Raw genomic sequence first — 18144 nt, 5'->3', positions numbered from 1 at the left:
GAACTCTCACAAGGTTGCTAAATCTTGCAAAATTTCATCAATATGGTCTTGGATATCTTTTGTCCATTGGTGTTCTTACTTGAAAACTTGCCATTCCCTCTCTCAAATGACAGTGAAATGTTCTGCAGGGGACTAAGACAAAAAACCAACACCTCCATTTGGAGGGAAAACAGAGTTAGGAGGATGAAGAGGGCTATGTTTGTGTATTTTGTGAAAGAGGGAGTTGATACACTGATATAAAGCCCACATAGATCCAACCCAAATTTTTCTTCAGCTAACTGAATAGCCAAGAAGGCCCTTAACCTAATTAATATGCTTATGAAATATTTTTTTCTTCGATACTACCATTTATAGCACTGATTTTATTTCCACTCTTCAATGTAGTAACTGCAGAATAAGAAACTGCATGGTGATCTCTAATGCAAATTCAAATCAGAGTATATCTCTCTTTATGCTATTGTTTATGTGAAGACTTTGCTCTTATTTCTGTAATAAACTAGAATCCTCCAGACATGCTAAGATGCCAACAATTTGAATTCCCAAGAAGATGGCATGAAATTTTGGAAATTGAAACTCCAATGTATCTGAAAGACACCAACTGGGAAAAGCTAGCACAGAAGATCTTAAGAATTTACACCAAATTGCTGGATTACAGCAGTAACATATGGAATTAAATGCACTATTCAAATATTATTGTTTTGATATGAAATCAATAATATGAATGTGAATATTAGCTGCTTGTCTCCTCTATACAAAATTATGTTTTAATATTCCATTCTTATAATTAAGAAATATCAGAATACCACCCAATGTTAGGCAATTTAGCACTGGGATGCAGCATAGACAAATGATAGGAGATCCCCTGCAGTTGGGAGTTTTATTAATTTTCATTTTTAATGCTTAAAGGTTCAGTGCTGAATATTTTAGTACTGAAAAAAATTGGGATAAAAGTACATGAATAACAGCCACCTCCTAGCATTTCTTAGTTTTCTGCGTTTTTTGTGTCAGGGTATACTAAACATAACATTTAACTTTTATCTTCACAGCTGTTCCACAAATTGAGTGTGCCATCAAAGCTGCAAAGATCATCAATCCAGAATTTATTGCTAAATGTCCCTTGGGATGTCAGGATATTAAATATCGGGTCTATGGCACTGATATCTATGCCTCTTTTTCCAGTGTTTGTGCTGCTGCTATTCACAGGTCAGCAGAATTGATCTTTAATTCAAAATAATGTCCAGAACCAAAAGGAAAGATACCAACATTTTCAATACTAGCAATAAATGTAAGAGTCAGAGCAGGGTGTTTTTTTTTCTTCACCAAAAATTATGTGTAACCTTTAAAAGATATGAGAAATAAGATTAAGAAATAAAATATAGCCTATACATCAAATCTGTAAATACAATGATTATGGGTAGAGTTGAGGTTGGTGTATCTTAATGTATATTTAGAGGATGGATCAGAAAACTAGGTCTTCTTTAATATCACTTAGTGGGCAAAGGGCAACTTTTGAAAATATTTTGAGGGGCATGGATTTATGAGGAAAATAAGCTACTGTAGACAGAATGGTGATAGACTGCACCTCTGGGATATGATCAACCATAACTTTTTGGAAATGCCAGGGTAGTGGTTGATATCTTTTAGGGAACTGCAGAATCTTCTTCTTACACATTAGGCTTAGCTTATCTAAACATCTACTAATACTTAGAACAGAGAGTTTTGGTATATTCTGACAATACAATTATTCTTAGCTTTGGAATTATCAAGTACTTGGTCAAAGAGCTTCAGGATTACACAGAGGAGTTAACATACAATTCAGTGCACTTGAAAGAGGGATAAACCCAGTTCAGAAATTAAGTCAAAGCCCAGGATGGAAGGAAAATAAATTTTGATGGCATTCTGTGCCCAGTCATCTTCCAATAGAATGGTGCCCAATCTGTGGTCCACAGGTCACTGGTGGTCTCAAAGCATATTGCAGATTATCCATTGACTAAGCATCACATGGCTAAAATCTCACAAGGTCATCAAGTCTTGCGAGAATTTAGAGTCCTTAAAATCTTCTGAGGTTTTGGCATTTGTGCTCAAAATCTTCTGAGATTTCAAGATGTTGGCCAGTTTAACATTTATTTTTTAAAAGACTGATTAATGTTAGAATCCTCTGGAAAATCATATATGCCATGGCATCTAGAGGACCATGATGTTACTCCCTGGTTTACAGTAGATGAAGACCTACAGAAGCATCTGAAGATGACATAATGTTCCACATAAAGGAAAGGAATGGAAACAGCTATTTCAAATGGACTGAACTTTTATTTATTGGGCTTGCAATTCAGTGACCACTTAGGGCTCTGAGTAGGTTAACAATGCATTTCTGACATGAATATGTTACTTTTACAGTGGTATTATTGACAACTCTGGAGGGAAAGTCTTGGTTCAAAAAGTTGCCGGTCAGTCTGGGTACAAGGGTAGTTTTTCTAATGGAATCCGCTCACTGTCATTACCACGGTGGAAGGAATCCTTCATACTTTCAGGTAATCCTCCTCTTCCTCCTCCCCTTCCCCTTCCTATATGTCATTTCTCATTCTTTAAAAACCCCTAATATGATCTGACAATAGCTCTGAGAAACTGATTTGAAAGGTAGCAATCAAACGTTATCCATCAATCCCTCAAGAATGAATAAAATTGTTTTAGCTGGAAATCTGAAACAGTTTTGCTCTTCTTGAAATTATAAAATTATTCAAAGCCAGAGGTTGATACAGCAAAGCATGAAGAACATTAACTCACATTATAAAGACATGTGGAATAGCAGCACATTACTTTGACAGCTCCAATATTTTCTTTGAGGGCTGTTTTCACACACACAGATCTATTTTTAGTGCTCAACAAAGCAATGAGAAATGTGATGGTATATGTATCCACTATTAGCATTTATTCATATAAGTGGCAAAAGTTCAGTATTTTGCCTTGAATCTTTCCAGCAAAACTTCACGATAAATAAATCACACATGGTTTTGTATGGCATTACCAGCGGTTTCTGCTACATAACATTTATATTAAGTGGAATTTAGGGAAACAATGATAATACTTAAGGACCAAAGAAAAGTTGTCTTTTTCCAAATATAAGATATATTTATATCTAATGCAAGAAAAGCAAGGTAAATATTTTGCTGGTATGTAGAAAATTTGATGTGAAAAGAGTAAATGGAGTTTAAATCAACAAATCCTGGACACCTCCAGAGGTCAATACGGTTGGGTTGCTAATAAGTCTACTTCATTATTAAAAAGCAGAAAAGATCCTCCAGTTTTAACACAAAGCTGTAAAACTGCCACTGCAAAATTATATCACTGCATTTCCAGATAGAAAAACAATAAGGTAGAAGGAAATTTAAAGGAAGAAAAATGGCAGTAGAAAAATCGGCAATAAAAGAAAAACTTGAATAATTGAATCCCTTCTGCAAGAGCTGAGTTATTTAGTCAGTAAACATGACTAAAAAGAGTGCAGAATTTAAATCTGAAGCCATATTGGCAATATGTTCCCCTTAAATGAACAGTTATGAACAGTTATGGCAATACTGCAGCCTGCTGGATATATATACAAAAGCTAATAAGAGGGGGAAAAATTGGTTCCTAAGTGCAGAAGTAGAACTCAATTAAGGAGCACACTAGGAAATATGCAAATTAGCTGATACCATTTTTCACACTATTGAAATGTTCTGAATAAAATGTAATGAAACCATTCAGATCAATAAGGACTCCCTGCTTAGGGTTTACCAAACTAGCATTCTTTAGTCTCCCTTTTATGATGTTTTAGAAAAGTTGTGGCCATTAGATCCATCAAGCTGAAACAAATCCCAAAAGCACTATACTGCGTGGTGTTTACAGCAAACATTTGGACCAATGAGGTTCAGGGGTGGAGAAGATGGACACTATTCATTTCTCTCTGTGGAGAAAGAGAATAGTTGTGAAGGTCCCCACGGATCGGGGACCTGCTTGGTTCTCATGGTTTTTCCTTTTTTTTAAATAGTAATTTTATTAAAAATTATAATTATAACAGTAAAAACTAACACAAACTGAAAAAAGAGTAAAAAGAGAGAATAGAAGGTGCAGCAAAGAAAGGAAAAAAGAGAAAGAGAAAAGAAAGAAAAATAAGAATATAGTTTGGTCTAGTGTTAAGGCAACAGGCTAGAAACCAGGAGACTGTGAGTTCTAGTCCCACCTTAGGCATGAAAGCCAGCTGGGTGATCTTGGGCCAGTCACACACTCTCAGCCCAGCTAATAACTTTTTGTTATTAGTTTCAGTTTCCTTTCTATCTGCCTTCCTCCCAGTCCTCTCTGAGCGCGTGTGAATACAAAAGCTTGTAAATATGTTTTTGTGCTTTCTGCAAATACATTTATTTTTATAGAAATGCCTGGTGCGTGCTTTTTCTGATCTCTTGGGCCAAATGCTTTCCAGCATTCTGCCACAGGTTATGGGCCCAGTAAGCAGCCCAGTAAACCCCCAGAAAGAGCAGAGAGATCAGCTCCACACCTCAAGCATATTTCAAAGGCAGGTAGCAAAGACCTGTGAAGATTTTCCTTGGAGCAACCTGGAGATTTTCCAGCTGCTGCTGGTCTGCAGGACAAAGAAGCCAGCTGAGGTGACTTGCAAAAGAAGGAAGAAACCATGGCTGCCTCCCAACCCTCAGTGATGCCTCTTGAGCACCCATCAGAGACCAACTATTGAATTGGGCCCTGAAGATGGAAATGTATCTTCACAGAGAGAATCTTTGGCTGCCAATTGGTGAGCAAACCCCCCCAAATCCCAGTGCTGAATGGCTTAGACAGGATGAGCGGGCTAGAGCCACCATTATCCTGGGAGTTGAGGACAATCAGCTAGTCCACATGTGAGGCATGCAGTCTGCAAAGCAAATTTGGGACGCTTCGAGAGACTTGTATGTAAAGGCAACAGCAGGAAATAAAGTTACCCTGACAAAAAACCTGTACAAAGCCTACCTTGCAGAAGGAGATAGCCTTCCTGAGCACCTGCATTATATTCAGCAGCTGTTTGTTGAGTTGCAGGAGAGAGGAATGGAATTTACACCTCTCACAAAATCCTATATCCTCCTGTCCTCACTGAATGAAACGTGGGACACACTGATTTGTACACTGGAGGCTATGCCTGAAGCAGACCTCACCCCATCGTATGTTACACAGTGCTTACTCACTGAATGGGAGAAGAGAGAAGAAAGATTCCCCCCCCCCATCTCTTCTGGAAAGCTGCAGCACCAGAAAGCAAAGGAAAGGAAGGAAAATGAAGCTGAGGCAACAGCGCTAGCTAGCCAGGGATGCTTCACTTGTGGTTCAGCTGGACATTTGCAGAAAGACTGTGCCTTGAGACCCAAGAGTAGAAGGACAGAGAAGAAGAACACAAGGGCCACACAGAAGAAGGCTCTTCAGACAACCCAAATTGCATAGGTTGCTGAGAAGGGTAATTCTGATGTATGGGTGTTAGATTCTGGGGCCAATTGTCATTTATGTAATTGTAAAAGCTTTTTTGTGTCACTGTCTAAAACTGACAGACAAAGTATATCTTTGGCTGATGGGTCTGTGACCAAAATTATGGGACAAGGTGACTTGTATTTATCCTGCTTGGGAGAAACTGTAAAAGGTGTGTTGTATGTGCCAAATTTACAATCAAACCTTTTATCTGTGGCACAATTGGCTGCAACAGGGTATGTCATAACAATTAAGAAAAATGGTTGTGAGATACAAAAAAATGGGAAATTGTGTGTTACTGGTATGTTAAAAGACTCCTTGTACATTGTGCAAAATGCAAGGAAGCCAAGCTGCAAGGCTGCAGTTGGCAACACTCCATATCATGACCAATGTGTACACCTGATGCACAGGAGATTTGGTCATGCTAATTTTAAGTATATAGCACAAATGCCACAGCTGTGTCCTGACCTAAAGATAAAACCCTGTGACAAATACTTAGACTGTGTAGTTTGCAAAGAATGCAAAACACTAAAAGCTCCTGTGAGTAAGCACAGTGACAGAGTTACAACTAGACCTTTGGAAATTGTACACTCTGACATTATTGGTCCTTTTGCTCCAAGTCTTGGACAAGCAAGGTATGCAATGACCATCATTGATGATTTCTCAAGATACACATTTATCTACATCTTAAAACATAAAGATGAGGCATTTGAGAAATTTAAAGGTTTTGTGACATGGGCAAATAGAAAATTCCCTAGGCCTGTATCTGCACTCCAATGTGATAGAGGAGGAGAGTACCTTTCTCACAAATTCAAAAGGTTCCTAGCAGACAAGGGGATAGAACAAATTCTTTCTAACCCTTACACCCCTCAGCAAAATGGTGTTGCTGAAAGAAAGAGCAGAACCTTGCAAGAATCAATGGAATGCTTGCTTAAAGCTTCCAGGTTATCGTTTAAATATTGGGCAGAATCGATATCTACTGCCTGTTATGTACAAAACAGATTGTATAACTCTGTGATTCAGGACACTCCATTCCATTTGTTTTATGGTGTGAAACCAAAAGTAAACCATCTTAGAGTGTTTGGTAGTACTGCTTGGGTTCATGTTCCAAAACAACAGAGAAGGAAAGGAGGCCGCACAGCAAAGAAAGCCATTTTTGTTGGCTATGAACAAAGCCAGAGGAGCTACAGGTTCATAGTGGGAGAGAAATTAATAGATTAGTAATTAGATTACTGTTAAAAATTGCTGCACTCAAAGGAATGTCAGTTCACCACTATGACATTCAAACTGCATTTCTGTATGGTGATTTAGACCACAAATTATACATGCAGCAACCCCCTGGCTATGAAAAAGGGGACAATCTGGTCTGTGAACTTCAGAAATCAATCTATGGATTCAAACAGGCTGCTAGATCCTGGAACCAAAAATTAGATGAAAAACTGCAGACTTTTGGTTTTGTAAAAGGAAAATGCAGATCTTAGTGACAGGAAATCCACTTCTGGGATTTTAATTCAATTTGCTGGGTCAAGCTTGGGCTGGCATTCTAGAAAGCAAACACTTGTTGCTCTTTCCACTGCAGAAGCAGAGTTTTATTCCCTAGTACAAACCTGTAATGAGGTTGTATGGTTTAAACCGTTGTTAAAAGACATAGACATGGAAGTGAACCAACCTATAACTGTTTATGAGGATAATCAAGCTTGCATTGCAATGGCAAAATCCGAAGATTGTAAGGATAGGACAAAACATATCGATATCAGATATCACTATATCAAAGACATGATAGCCAAAGGGGAAATAATGTTACAATATTGTGAATCAAAATATATGATGGTTGACATGTTAACCAAGCCTCTTGCTGCACCAAGACATACAGATTTGACAAAGAAAATTGGTTTGTGTCTTACTCCTTAGCAAAACAAAGGAGTGTTGGCATTTCCTTGTTTTTGCAAGGACCAAGCCATTAAGGTTACTAAGGTAACAAATCACTCTGGCAGGCTTAACAGGTCAAACTTAAGTATCCTTAGTTTTGGGTGTGAAAAGGCATGACCATATAAGGTAAAGCTCTTGATTTGCCTGGAGGGCAGCTTGCCTGGGCTTGTTATTCAGTTTCCTTTCTGTCTGCCTTCCTCCCAGTCCTCTCTGAGCGTGTGTGAATGCACAAGCTTGTAAATACGTTTTTGTGCTTTTTGTAAATATGTTTATTTTTATAGAAATGCCTGGTGTGAGTTTTTTCTGATCTCTCAGGCCAAATGCTTTCCAGCACTCTGCCACATATTATCCACATCAAATACTGTATATGGCTGAGCTTTCTTAAACACATGAACTGGCTGCTAAATTAAGATTGTGCATGAGCTCAGTATTCAAGACAAAACACTTCCAAATACTATGCCTAACTTTAGAGATGACGAGTGCCTTCCAGATGAGCTTAGAAAATTGAAACAAGTATGTGGCTGTTTTTAGTTTTCCATATTTAAAAACAAAAAACCTAGTACAGCAGGCATATTTACTTTTCTTAGCAGCTCCCTCAGTAAGCTGTCTCCAGCAAGTTAATTTTTATTTTTGGCTCTCTCGTGATAATAACAGATGGCTAAAAAAATATAAAAGCATTACGTAGCCACCACTTTGGAAAATAAGACAGGGTCAGTAAAACAGCCTCCACTCAAATGCACAGATAGGATCCAGTCAAGAGGTAGGAACAGCAAATAAGTGTAGCTGATAAACACTTTATTAGGTAGAAATACAACATTTACATTAAATATATATATAAATACCCAAATGATCAAAACGAAAACTATCTGGTTCCAGATATAGAGAGGATTGAAGAAAATAATGCAAAGCAACCATTTGACTTTCATGTGAACATGAAACAACCAAAAAAGTAGGATGTTAAGGCTTTTGCTTTCAGTCATTAAACTCCATAAAGCTACAAGTATTGAGGGAGGACCAGAAAACTAAGTTAAAAATGCAGAAGAAAAGACACATGAACATCCCTAAAATGGTCCCCCCTTTCAGTTATTTAAGTTATTAATAGGTGGACATATGGGAGAGTATTGCCCCAGGGCGCCATGAGTTTGTATAGAGTTTTTATTCTGATACGGGGAGGGGGATGATTTTACTGTTTTATGTGAAACCCTGGGTTGTGGTTACAATGTGGGTGGCTATATAAGTCTTTTCAAATAAATAAAATAAATATAAATAGTTCAAGAACAAATATCACAATACATGGCAGACCGAGAATTTCCATTTTACATGAATAAAAATAATGACCTTGGATAGCAAGTTCAGTGACTAAAAGCAGATCCAAATACCCTAACAACAACAACAACAACAACATTCTAGTTAGGGATGCCTTGGGTGGATTCAGACATCACACAGTTCTAAAATGCAGTTTGTACATTTTTGGTTTAGGATGGTAGGTGAACCCAACCACATAAAGGTTGTTACATAAACCATGGCTTAGCTTGATTTCTGAAGCTAGCCTCCATCTGTCTCTCTAGCAGTGCAGTTACCACTGCAAGCATGAAAGCTCTTGAACTCTTGCAAGCATAACCATAGCAGACACAGTCTGAACCCATTCCCACCAAAGCAGCTTCACACCACCTTCCAATTGGTCCTGTCCAGCTCTCCGCTGGAAGCTATTGGATCCCTTCTTGGTAGGAAAGGTAGATGAAGCTGAGTTTGCCAACCCTGAAAAAGACATACCTTGTTGCTTTGACCACTGGCTGAATGGAGGACAGTCATTGATGCATATGACACATGCTTTTGCTCCCTCCCCATCCCACCTGGGTGCTTTCTTTACCTACAGGTATCTAGGTATTGGAACACCCAGAGGGTCCCCTTCAGGTTTCTATAAATACTATAATGGTTTCTATACATGGCTGATTTACAAACCAATTATGTGGTTTTGTCTTTTTTTGGCTTAGTGTATATTGCCAACTCATCCAGTATTGAGGTTCACCCATTGCCCTAAACCATAATGTGATTTGCCTGATCTTACTTTAAATGGTTGTATGGATCTATATACTGTAATTTGTGACTTATGGCTTTAGCATATTGGGTACCAATTATTTATTCAGTAACCCATGATGAATCAAACATAACTTAGTGTGTGTAAACCAAACCACTATATCATATTTGGCAACTTTGTGATTCCAAACACTTCAGCATTTTTTATAATGAGAAGTGGTCTGGGAATGCTTTTAGTAAATAAATATTACAACAAACTATGGTTTGAAAAATCCTGGGTAAGTATTATGTGTAAACCAGGCCAGTGTTTTATTGATTCGGTAACTTAAAGTTTTGACAGGTTCACTGGAATGAATTTTGGAATATTTCCTTGGTGCTAGTCACACTGGGTCATGATCCCATGAATCATGGTATCTATGAGGAAGGCAAGGTGGAATAGCTGTCCCCTTGTGCAAATATAATTTTATTATATTTAATCACATTGTAAATTCATAACTAACATAATTTGTTTGATGATACAATGATGTGTGACATCACTGTGGTCTCTAATAGATGCCTGTGATGTTAAGGAGTTGATTTCAAGTACAATATTCAACTATAATTGTAGATAATGATAATGATAATGAAGCACCAGCCCACTCACATATTTGTGCCATAGATCAAATTTTGAAAGGAATTCTTAAAGACTTGGAAAATGACTAAGTACTAAGCTCAGTTCATTTGAAGATGGGCTTAAGAATGCTGTATTAATGAACATACCTGATGCTACGCCATGAAACAATTTGTATTTTTTCAAGTGTAGCATGATGGGAATAGTGTACTGTGATGGAAATGGGATTCCATGTGTTGGAGAAAACCACTATCTCTATGGAATGGCTAATGTTTATAGGAATGCCAGTTGTGCTTTCTGCTCCTGTGTTCCTTCCCCAGTGCAGGTTGGGTCAACAACTGGACACCTTTGGGCATTTGGGGGCCTTGGGGAGGCAAAATGAGTGCCCATTTCTGGAATGCAGTTCTTGACATGCCACACATGCCTGGTGCAACCCTTGAGTTGTCAACCCCTTACCTGTTGGCTTAAAATTGTAGGTGCTTTTATTGTATGCCCATACATTCACTTACCTGAGTCTTCGGTTTTGTTTTCTTTAGAAGGCAAAGCCAAAAGAGGAGTGCAATACCCATCAACTCTTACCTATTCATCTTCTGAAAGCACAGTCACTAAAGGCAAGTGATGGATTTTCTGCTAGAGGGTGTATTATTGTGTTTCCCCACGTAAGTATCCATGTTGTAGTGACTTGGATTAAGAACGTGGGCAGGATCAGTTTGTAACCATACTTATGCTAGCTTATATAAGTATAGTATTATAGATATTTCTTTAACGGCCCTTTGCTATATCCCTCATTTAACATGGCTTAAGAATGGATTTTTTGTTATTGTGCCAATCTGTGTCTGGTAGTGACTAATTGGCTACAGAATTCATGACTTGAGAAGACGCAGAATTCAAGGATGTATGTTGCTCTGCCTCCTCATATCTCATATCAAAGGCAATTCTTTTTTGTATTTGGAATCTTCTGCTAGCTTCTTTCACACGAACATGCACTGAATGACTGCACCTTTGTGAAACTGCAGGATTCTATTTTTAATTAGTATGTACTGCTAATCAGAAAATGATTTTATCATTGTTTGGTGAATTTCAGTTCACTTCAGGCTGGCTGATGCCCTTCCACAGCACTGCAGAACAGCGCTACCTCATTTCTAATTCCATTTTGGCCAGAGGCTGACATGTAATTATTTCAATATCATAACTTACTTTTAAATGAAGGGTTTTGGTATGAAATAAAAGATAAATTTCCAGCCCTAAGAGTTTTTCTTTAAAGAAATAACTACACTTTAATCAGAGGTACCCAGTATTTTGACTAACCCAGATGCATTTGCTTGGATCGAGATGACTTTTTCTAGTACAGGTGGATCCCCACAAGGCTGCCTCATCAGATTCCTCCAGTGTTCTCCCCTGACTGCAGCACCTTCCAATTCCAATATGTCCACTGAGCCTCAAGAGGGGTTTGGGGAGAAGGTCAGTGGTGGAAGTGGGGATCTCTATCTAATCCATAGCAGCATTTTTTCCTTTAATCAAACAGCTTGAAATCTTACTCCATATTCCATGAGGGCTATACTATTATTCCTTGTCATATAGAGTAGGCAAAATTTGGCTTCCCTTGGGTCTTCCTGAGCTTTGCTGATGTACATCATGAACATTTATTTGGAAGAGATATGACAAGACAAGTGACAAAACTTAACTCGCAGTTCCTGAAACAAAGCCAGGAGCTTGGAAGCAAAAGGACAGCAGTCTCTATTGAGAATCTCTTCTTTGTGTCTAAGGACCCTTCAAAAAACAAGGGAGGAGGAGGACTAAGGCTTTGCCACACAGAGAAAAGAGCTAGATTGGCCAAAAGCCAGTCTGGAAAAAGGAGGAATTTTTATATTTCAAGGATATTGTTAGAGAACTTTGGGGGGAGGGTTGCCTGAAAAGTCAAGATGAGGGCTTCGATTGTGCAATTGTGGCTGGCACCTTTGACTTTTGGACCACACCACTGCAGTCACCCCTACCAACACAAATACTTCAGAAATATGTAAGGCTACCTTCATTACATTATACTGTTTTATTTATAAATTACTTTAATTATATCTACCTACCTACCTACCTACCTACCTCACATCACAAATTGGCCACCCATCTATTGAAAAGAACTCTGGGCAGCAAACAAGAATAAAAACACAATATAATTATCAAAAAGCCATTAAAACAAAAAAGATAGTATTGGGGCCTCAGTAAGACGACATATACAGTATGCACACCTACACACATATACTCTTTATTTATTTATTTATTTATTTATTATTTTGTTTTTACTAAAAAGGGCACTCCTTGTGCAAAATACTCTGAGAGCACAAACAGTCTGTTGCAAGTGAAGGTGCTGGTCCTGACCCATCACTGCTGGATTGCTGAGCACAAAATCTTTTTCATGTGTTTGGCAGTGCTTATGAAAGGGCTGCTGGCCCTCTCTTAGTTCTGGCTATTTCTGGGTAGATCACATTACATCTCCCCCTACACCAGCCATCCCCAACCTACAGCTGAAATCCAACTTAAATGTGTCAGCCGGCACACCTGGAGGGCAAAGCTGTTAAGGAAAGTGCTTTTTCAGTGAGATGCTACATTTCAACATTAATATAGGACAATCGTCACGGAAAGGATATCAGACAACTGCTGCTCCATTACCAGCCACACACGGTGCCGCTAACACACTCAAACCCTTCACCACCATGGCAGAGTTTGTTAGCACAACTCCAAAGGCAACCACCACTTCAACCACCATTGCGACAACGACCATCACCAAAGTGACAACTATTACAGCAGCCAAGCCTCTTGTTGCAGTGCACAAGGTCAGGGATCTAGGTGAGTGGAATGGGAGGAGCTTCACAATCTAGCTGTTTAATAACCTGGTTCAGGGTCAATGAGGACAAAGCTGGACTTGCCTCCTTCTCACCACCATTCTCATCTTTCTCAACAAATGCAAAACAGTGGTCTGCTGATGACTCCATGGAAGACTGTTCAGAATCAGGCAAGTTTGTGCTGTATCTCTTCCTCCTCCTTATAGTTCCATGAATTAGGGGTGTGTCTGTCTGAGCCTCTTCCAAAGTTATCTCATCATGGACTTAAAAAACTTTTCAGCCCTACACAATTCTTTTCATTCAGAAATATTCTTAGGTCTCCTTGTGCGCACTGCATGTTGGAGACCTCCATTCAGATTTTCAATAACATTCAAATCTGGAGACTGTGAAGGCCATTTCAAAACCTTTATCCTTCTTTAATAAAGTACTTCATAGTTGATATAATCAACTTCTGTTCAGCTTCATTGTTTGCTTATTTTGTAAACTCTGGAACACATTGAAATATACTGTTTGATTAGGGGTACTTAAACTTTTTACATACAATTGTAACTGCAGTTCTGGATTAGGATGCCTAGTAATCCTTGTCTTCTCTGGATTCAGCCTCAGCTTCTTCATCCACTTCTACTGCATCCTTCACTACATTCAGGCAGTAATGCTTTCAAAGTGTAGGGTCTACTTGTTCCTAGCTGAAAAAGCTGTGCCAGGGCTGTAAGTAGTTTAAATCTAATCCAGGTTTATTACATAGATAGTCATAAGCCAAGTTCAGACAAAACCAGAAACAAAACTATCAAGTTAATTTTTATAGAATTGATAAGATTTTTTCTTCCTTTCTTTTAATTCCTTATTAAATTCCATTTTAATTTTTAATTTTTTAAAAATTCCATTGATTTTAGTGAGACAGTATTAATGAGAAGTATGTTATGGCCTTAGGTGTGTCCCCTGCAGACTCTCCTGGCCCAAGTACAGCATCGGAGGCTTCCAGGAATGTAGTGCTGGGTCTTCTAGAGGCAGGGTTGTCTTTTCCACAGATCTCTCTCTACTAGCCAAGTAACGCTTCCCACAGCCTCTTTTCCCACTTTAGAATGTCAGCCTCATAGAATAGTGCTTTTAATTTTTCATAAACGTGACTTAATGATTTTCACTATGTGTGGCCTTTCAGATGCTGTTAAGATCTTAGCCATCATGGCCACTGGTGAGGAATGAGGGGAGCGGCAGTCCACCAAAATCTAGAGGGCCATACATTGCCCATCCTTGTTTTAAACTATTTTAAAGAGCTTTTGGAAGAGAAGCTAACATTCTTAATCATTTGTTTATATGAATTCGGTATGTGGAGAGTTGGTGTCACAAAATAAAACCAAACACATACCTTTCCTCTCATTTTTTTGCCTGAGTGTTTCTAAAAATGTTTTCCTACAGCAGAGCCAGGAGATCCTGAGGTGGGACTCTCCCTCTCACTCACTCTGAAAGCAGGGCTGAAAAAAGTGCTGACACAGCTTCCTGTGGGAGGAGGTAGCTTTTTTCCCAGCTGTGACCTTGCCGTGTGCTGGAGAACATGCACCCCTGCTGGCTCTGCCAACCACATGCAACCAGGACTTCTTCAGTCACAACTTTCCATTTTACCTTTCCAGTTTACTTTCCTTCTTCCTTCCATTTCTCTTACTTAGTTTTAATATGCCAAGCTCATTCCCAACAAGGTGTTATCCATGGAATCATCAGAAGACCGCTCCAAGGGCAAGAGCTAAGTGGGGACCTCCCTTAGCAACACAATGTGTTATCTCACTTTACCATCTCATTCCCCATAGGAATTAACCAGCCCTCCTGTACTGTTGCCAAGAAAATTGCATGGTTGTGTTTATGAAGTCACCAACGAGTGACAAATATATTCAAAACTGAATAGGCTGGCATTTATGCTTTAACTATTCTCCCCCTCCCACCCCCATCAGCTTGTTTCACACCCTAGCATTTCTGTGCTTTTGTTCTTGGTAGTAAGAGATTTTCTCATTCATTCTTAGGCTCTACTAGCATCGTCCATCCAGCTTACTCAGCAGCAGCAGCGGCAGCATCAAGTAAGTACCAGGACAGGGCATGGTTTTACTGAACCCACCAGCTTCTCCAACATACCTGAAAGAAAATCTCAATGAAATCAACTGCATATTTTAAATTGATCTCATTCAGTAGAGAAGAAAGTACTGAAACTTCAATTATACATATAATATGAAAGTTTATAGTAAGTACAAAGCAGGATTATTGTAATACAAGGGCCACTAGACACTAAATTTGAACTCCCTTGCCTTTTTTAGTCATTAACAAAGAATAAATCTTATGATTCTCTTTGAGGCTTTACAGACCTATGACAACATTCATTTTTTCTTCCAGTGAAAACCTCCTTAACACTGATCAAAATCTTAGAAAAAAAAGGAAAGAAATATGAAATTATTACAGATGGCTGTTTAAAAAATGTCTGATAATCTAACTGTAAAAGTCTCTTTGAACTATGCTATTGTCTTATTAAATTCATACTAGCTGCTTCTAAGAGCAAAGTTTGTTTTTTTTAATTTCTGCTAATTCTTGAAGTTATACTGCAAGTTCTTGGCAGAATAATAGGCGTATAAGAACACATTAAGAATTACCTGTACTATACTTCTAGTTGATGTCCAGGTGAGTTGCTACATCTCTTTAAAGGGGGCAGGGGACTGGAGTTATCAGACAATACCTCTCTGAATTATGGCCCATTTCATTAGGCAAGTTAGGAAGTTATTGACCCAACTTATATATAAAAACATTACTAATGTTAAATGCAATTGTGTGAATTCTTATGTAGGAGCCACCCAAACGAACACAGTTGTCTTAAACTTCTGAGTACATATGCTTGGGATTACACAGGGAAGGCATCACTCAGAGTAAATCCTCATTAACTTTATTACACTTGCTAAAAATTCGGAGAACCTCAGATGGGGGAAGTGCTGGGCATTCATCAGTAGAACTTTCTTCTTCCTATTTCCATAGCACAGCCTTCTTCCACCTGGCATTTCTCAGAAGCACTGGGACTGATTAGGAATTCTGAGGATTGCAGCTCCCAGACATCTAGACAGATCATGTTGGGTGAAATATTTTATAATTCTTCTCTGAATTTAAACTGTAAATGTTAATTTAAAATATCCAACATAAAAAATGAAGGTCAGTTTTAAGATTAGGATAAGCATTGTTAACTCCCAAAATGGTAAAATCAATCCTTTTTTTAGAAATTACTTTTTTAAAAAGTTGGGAAACTTCAAATAAGATATTCTATTTTAATTCTTATTTTAGGGCAAGTTCAAGCTGTACAAGGAAGAACGCAGAACCAAGGTATGCCTTAATTTAAAATAACACAGACTCAATGGATTTTCCAATTAAGACAATGTTAAGGACGCGGTGGCGCTGCGGGTTAAACCGCTGAGCTGTCGATCGGAAGGTCGGCGGTTCAAAACCGCGCGGCGGGGTGAGCTCCCGTTGCTCGTCCCAGCTTCTGCACACCAAGCAGTTCGAAAACATGCAAATGTGAGTAGATTAATTGGTACCGCTTCGGCGGGAAGGTAACGGCGTTCCGTGAGTCATGCTGGCCACATGACCCGGAAGTGTCCTATGGGCAACGCCGGCTCCAAGGCTTTGAAACGGAGATGAGCACCGCCCCCTAGAGTCGGACACGACTGGACTTTACGTCAAGGGAAACCTTTACCTTTACCTAAGGCTTATTAACTGATCAGTAAAATATTTAAAGCATTCAGAGGCACTTCTGGCTACACAAGTAACAGAACTATCCTTCATCCTAATATAGGTAAAGCTTTTATTATTTTTAATTTTTTCTTAGGAAGAACTCAGATTCCTGAAAGTAAAACTACATCCCAATTAAATATGCTTGCTTTGGAATAAGTTCCTTGTTATTACTTCCTAGAAAATAGTTTTCATAATTATTTAGTATGATTGATTTTAAATATTTAAAATTTAAATAGCTTTAATTTAATTACTCCTATTTTAATCTTGAGGCAATTTTGTAGCTGTCCACTAAGTAACCTCTGAATTAATAATAGAAAACCTTACACTAATTAAACCAAAGTTTGGCTTGAACTGAAACCCATTATCCATTTATGTCAGCCCCACTAGGTAGATCAGCCAGGAAATCAACTCCATAGGAAAGCAAAAACTACACCAAGATTGGCTATAATAACAGAATCTTGCAAGTCTAATTGTACTGTACATCTCATGCTTTTATACTTCCGTGAATCAGGGAGGCGTTTGTCTGAGATGCTTCCAAATATTATCTTGTTCCTCAGAGCTTTAAAAATGTTTCAGCCCCTTTTGCCTAGCTAACAGTTCTTGCATATTTCCATCAAGGTCATCTTCCTTACTCTCTATAATTTACTTCTCCATAGGACATATTAGATAATGTAAATGGGACTAACATCATGTAATCTAAGGAACCCCAGTTCAATCTTTAAAAACAAAAGTGATCCTGCAGGGTTCCAATAAGAGTCATACCAGAGGAATGACATGGAAGGAAGGAGGGCTCACATGATGTCCATCTATATACAATGCTGCATTTTTTTTTATAATGGGATATATGTCTGCATATTTTCCCCTGGCAAGAGAGCTAATGCTAAATTTGAGAAGCATTGCCTTCCAACTCCCTGCCAGTGCGGACCTGGGACTACCACATCTATTATCATTGCCCAAGTCTGATAGTTCTTCAGAAAAGAGAGAGTATGGTAGCTGCTGCTGCTGCTGCTGCTATCACAGCCGTCTGAATTTCTCCAAATGGCTCTGATTCCTAAGGCATTCTGAGGAAACTGAGGGAGCAGCAAAGCCATACTTTACCTAGGCCTTCTGCACCCCCCACCAGTTTCTAATAAAATAAACAATAAATGAATAAATGGCATCTGGCATTTGTCCCACCATAGTGACCTGAAGCCTGTCAAGAAAGACCTTTATAGTACACATAAAGGCTACTAAGTTAAATGGAGTTACATTCTGATTTGCATAGAGAAAGCAAAATCCTTAGTTGCATGTTATTTAAAATGTAAAGTTTTTCATCTGATTATCTCTGTCCAAGTAATTCAGTATGTGTGTGTGTGTGTGTGTGTATATTCTGAATTATATATATAATATATATAATAATATATATATTATAATATATATATATATATATATATATATATATATATATATATATATATATATATATAAAATTCAGTAAACATCCTGCTACTTTCAGGAATATTA

General features: G+C 38.3%; 1 protein-coding gene across 1 annotated transcript in view; it reads left to right on the top strand.

Annotated features, from left to right (window-relative positions):
• The first annotated feature begins 512 nt into the window (after positions 1–512).
• Positions 513–18144, top strand: part of VIT (vitrin) — a 31289-nt gene continuing 13657 nt past the window's right edge. The window contains exons 1-8 of the mRNA XM_063291075.1: positions 513–657; positions 1047–1203; positions 2398–2531; positions 10588–10662; positions 12671–12892; positions 14901–14954; positions 16195–16233; positions 16646–16702. Of these exons, the coding sequence (XP_063147145.1) occupies positions 513–657; positions 1047–1203; positions 2398–2531; positions 10588–10662; positions 12671–12892; positions 14901–14954; positions 16195–16233; positions 16646–16702 (883 nt within the window). The remainder of the gene's footprint in view (positions 658–1046; positions 1204–2397; positions 2532–10587; positions 10663–12670; positions 12893–14900; positions 14955–16194; positions 16234–16645; positions 16703–18144) is intronic.

Source organism: Candoia aspera, chromosome 1 (assembly GCF_035149785.1).
Source record: "Candoia aspera isolate rCanAsp1 chromosome 1, rCanAsp1.hap2, whole genome shotgun sequence".
Classification (NCBI taxonomy): Eukaryota; Metazoa; Chordata; class Lepidosauria; order Squamata; family Boidae; genus Candoia; species Candoia aspera.
This window is presented reverse-complemented; position numbering and strand designations above follow the sequence as displayed.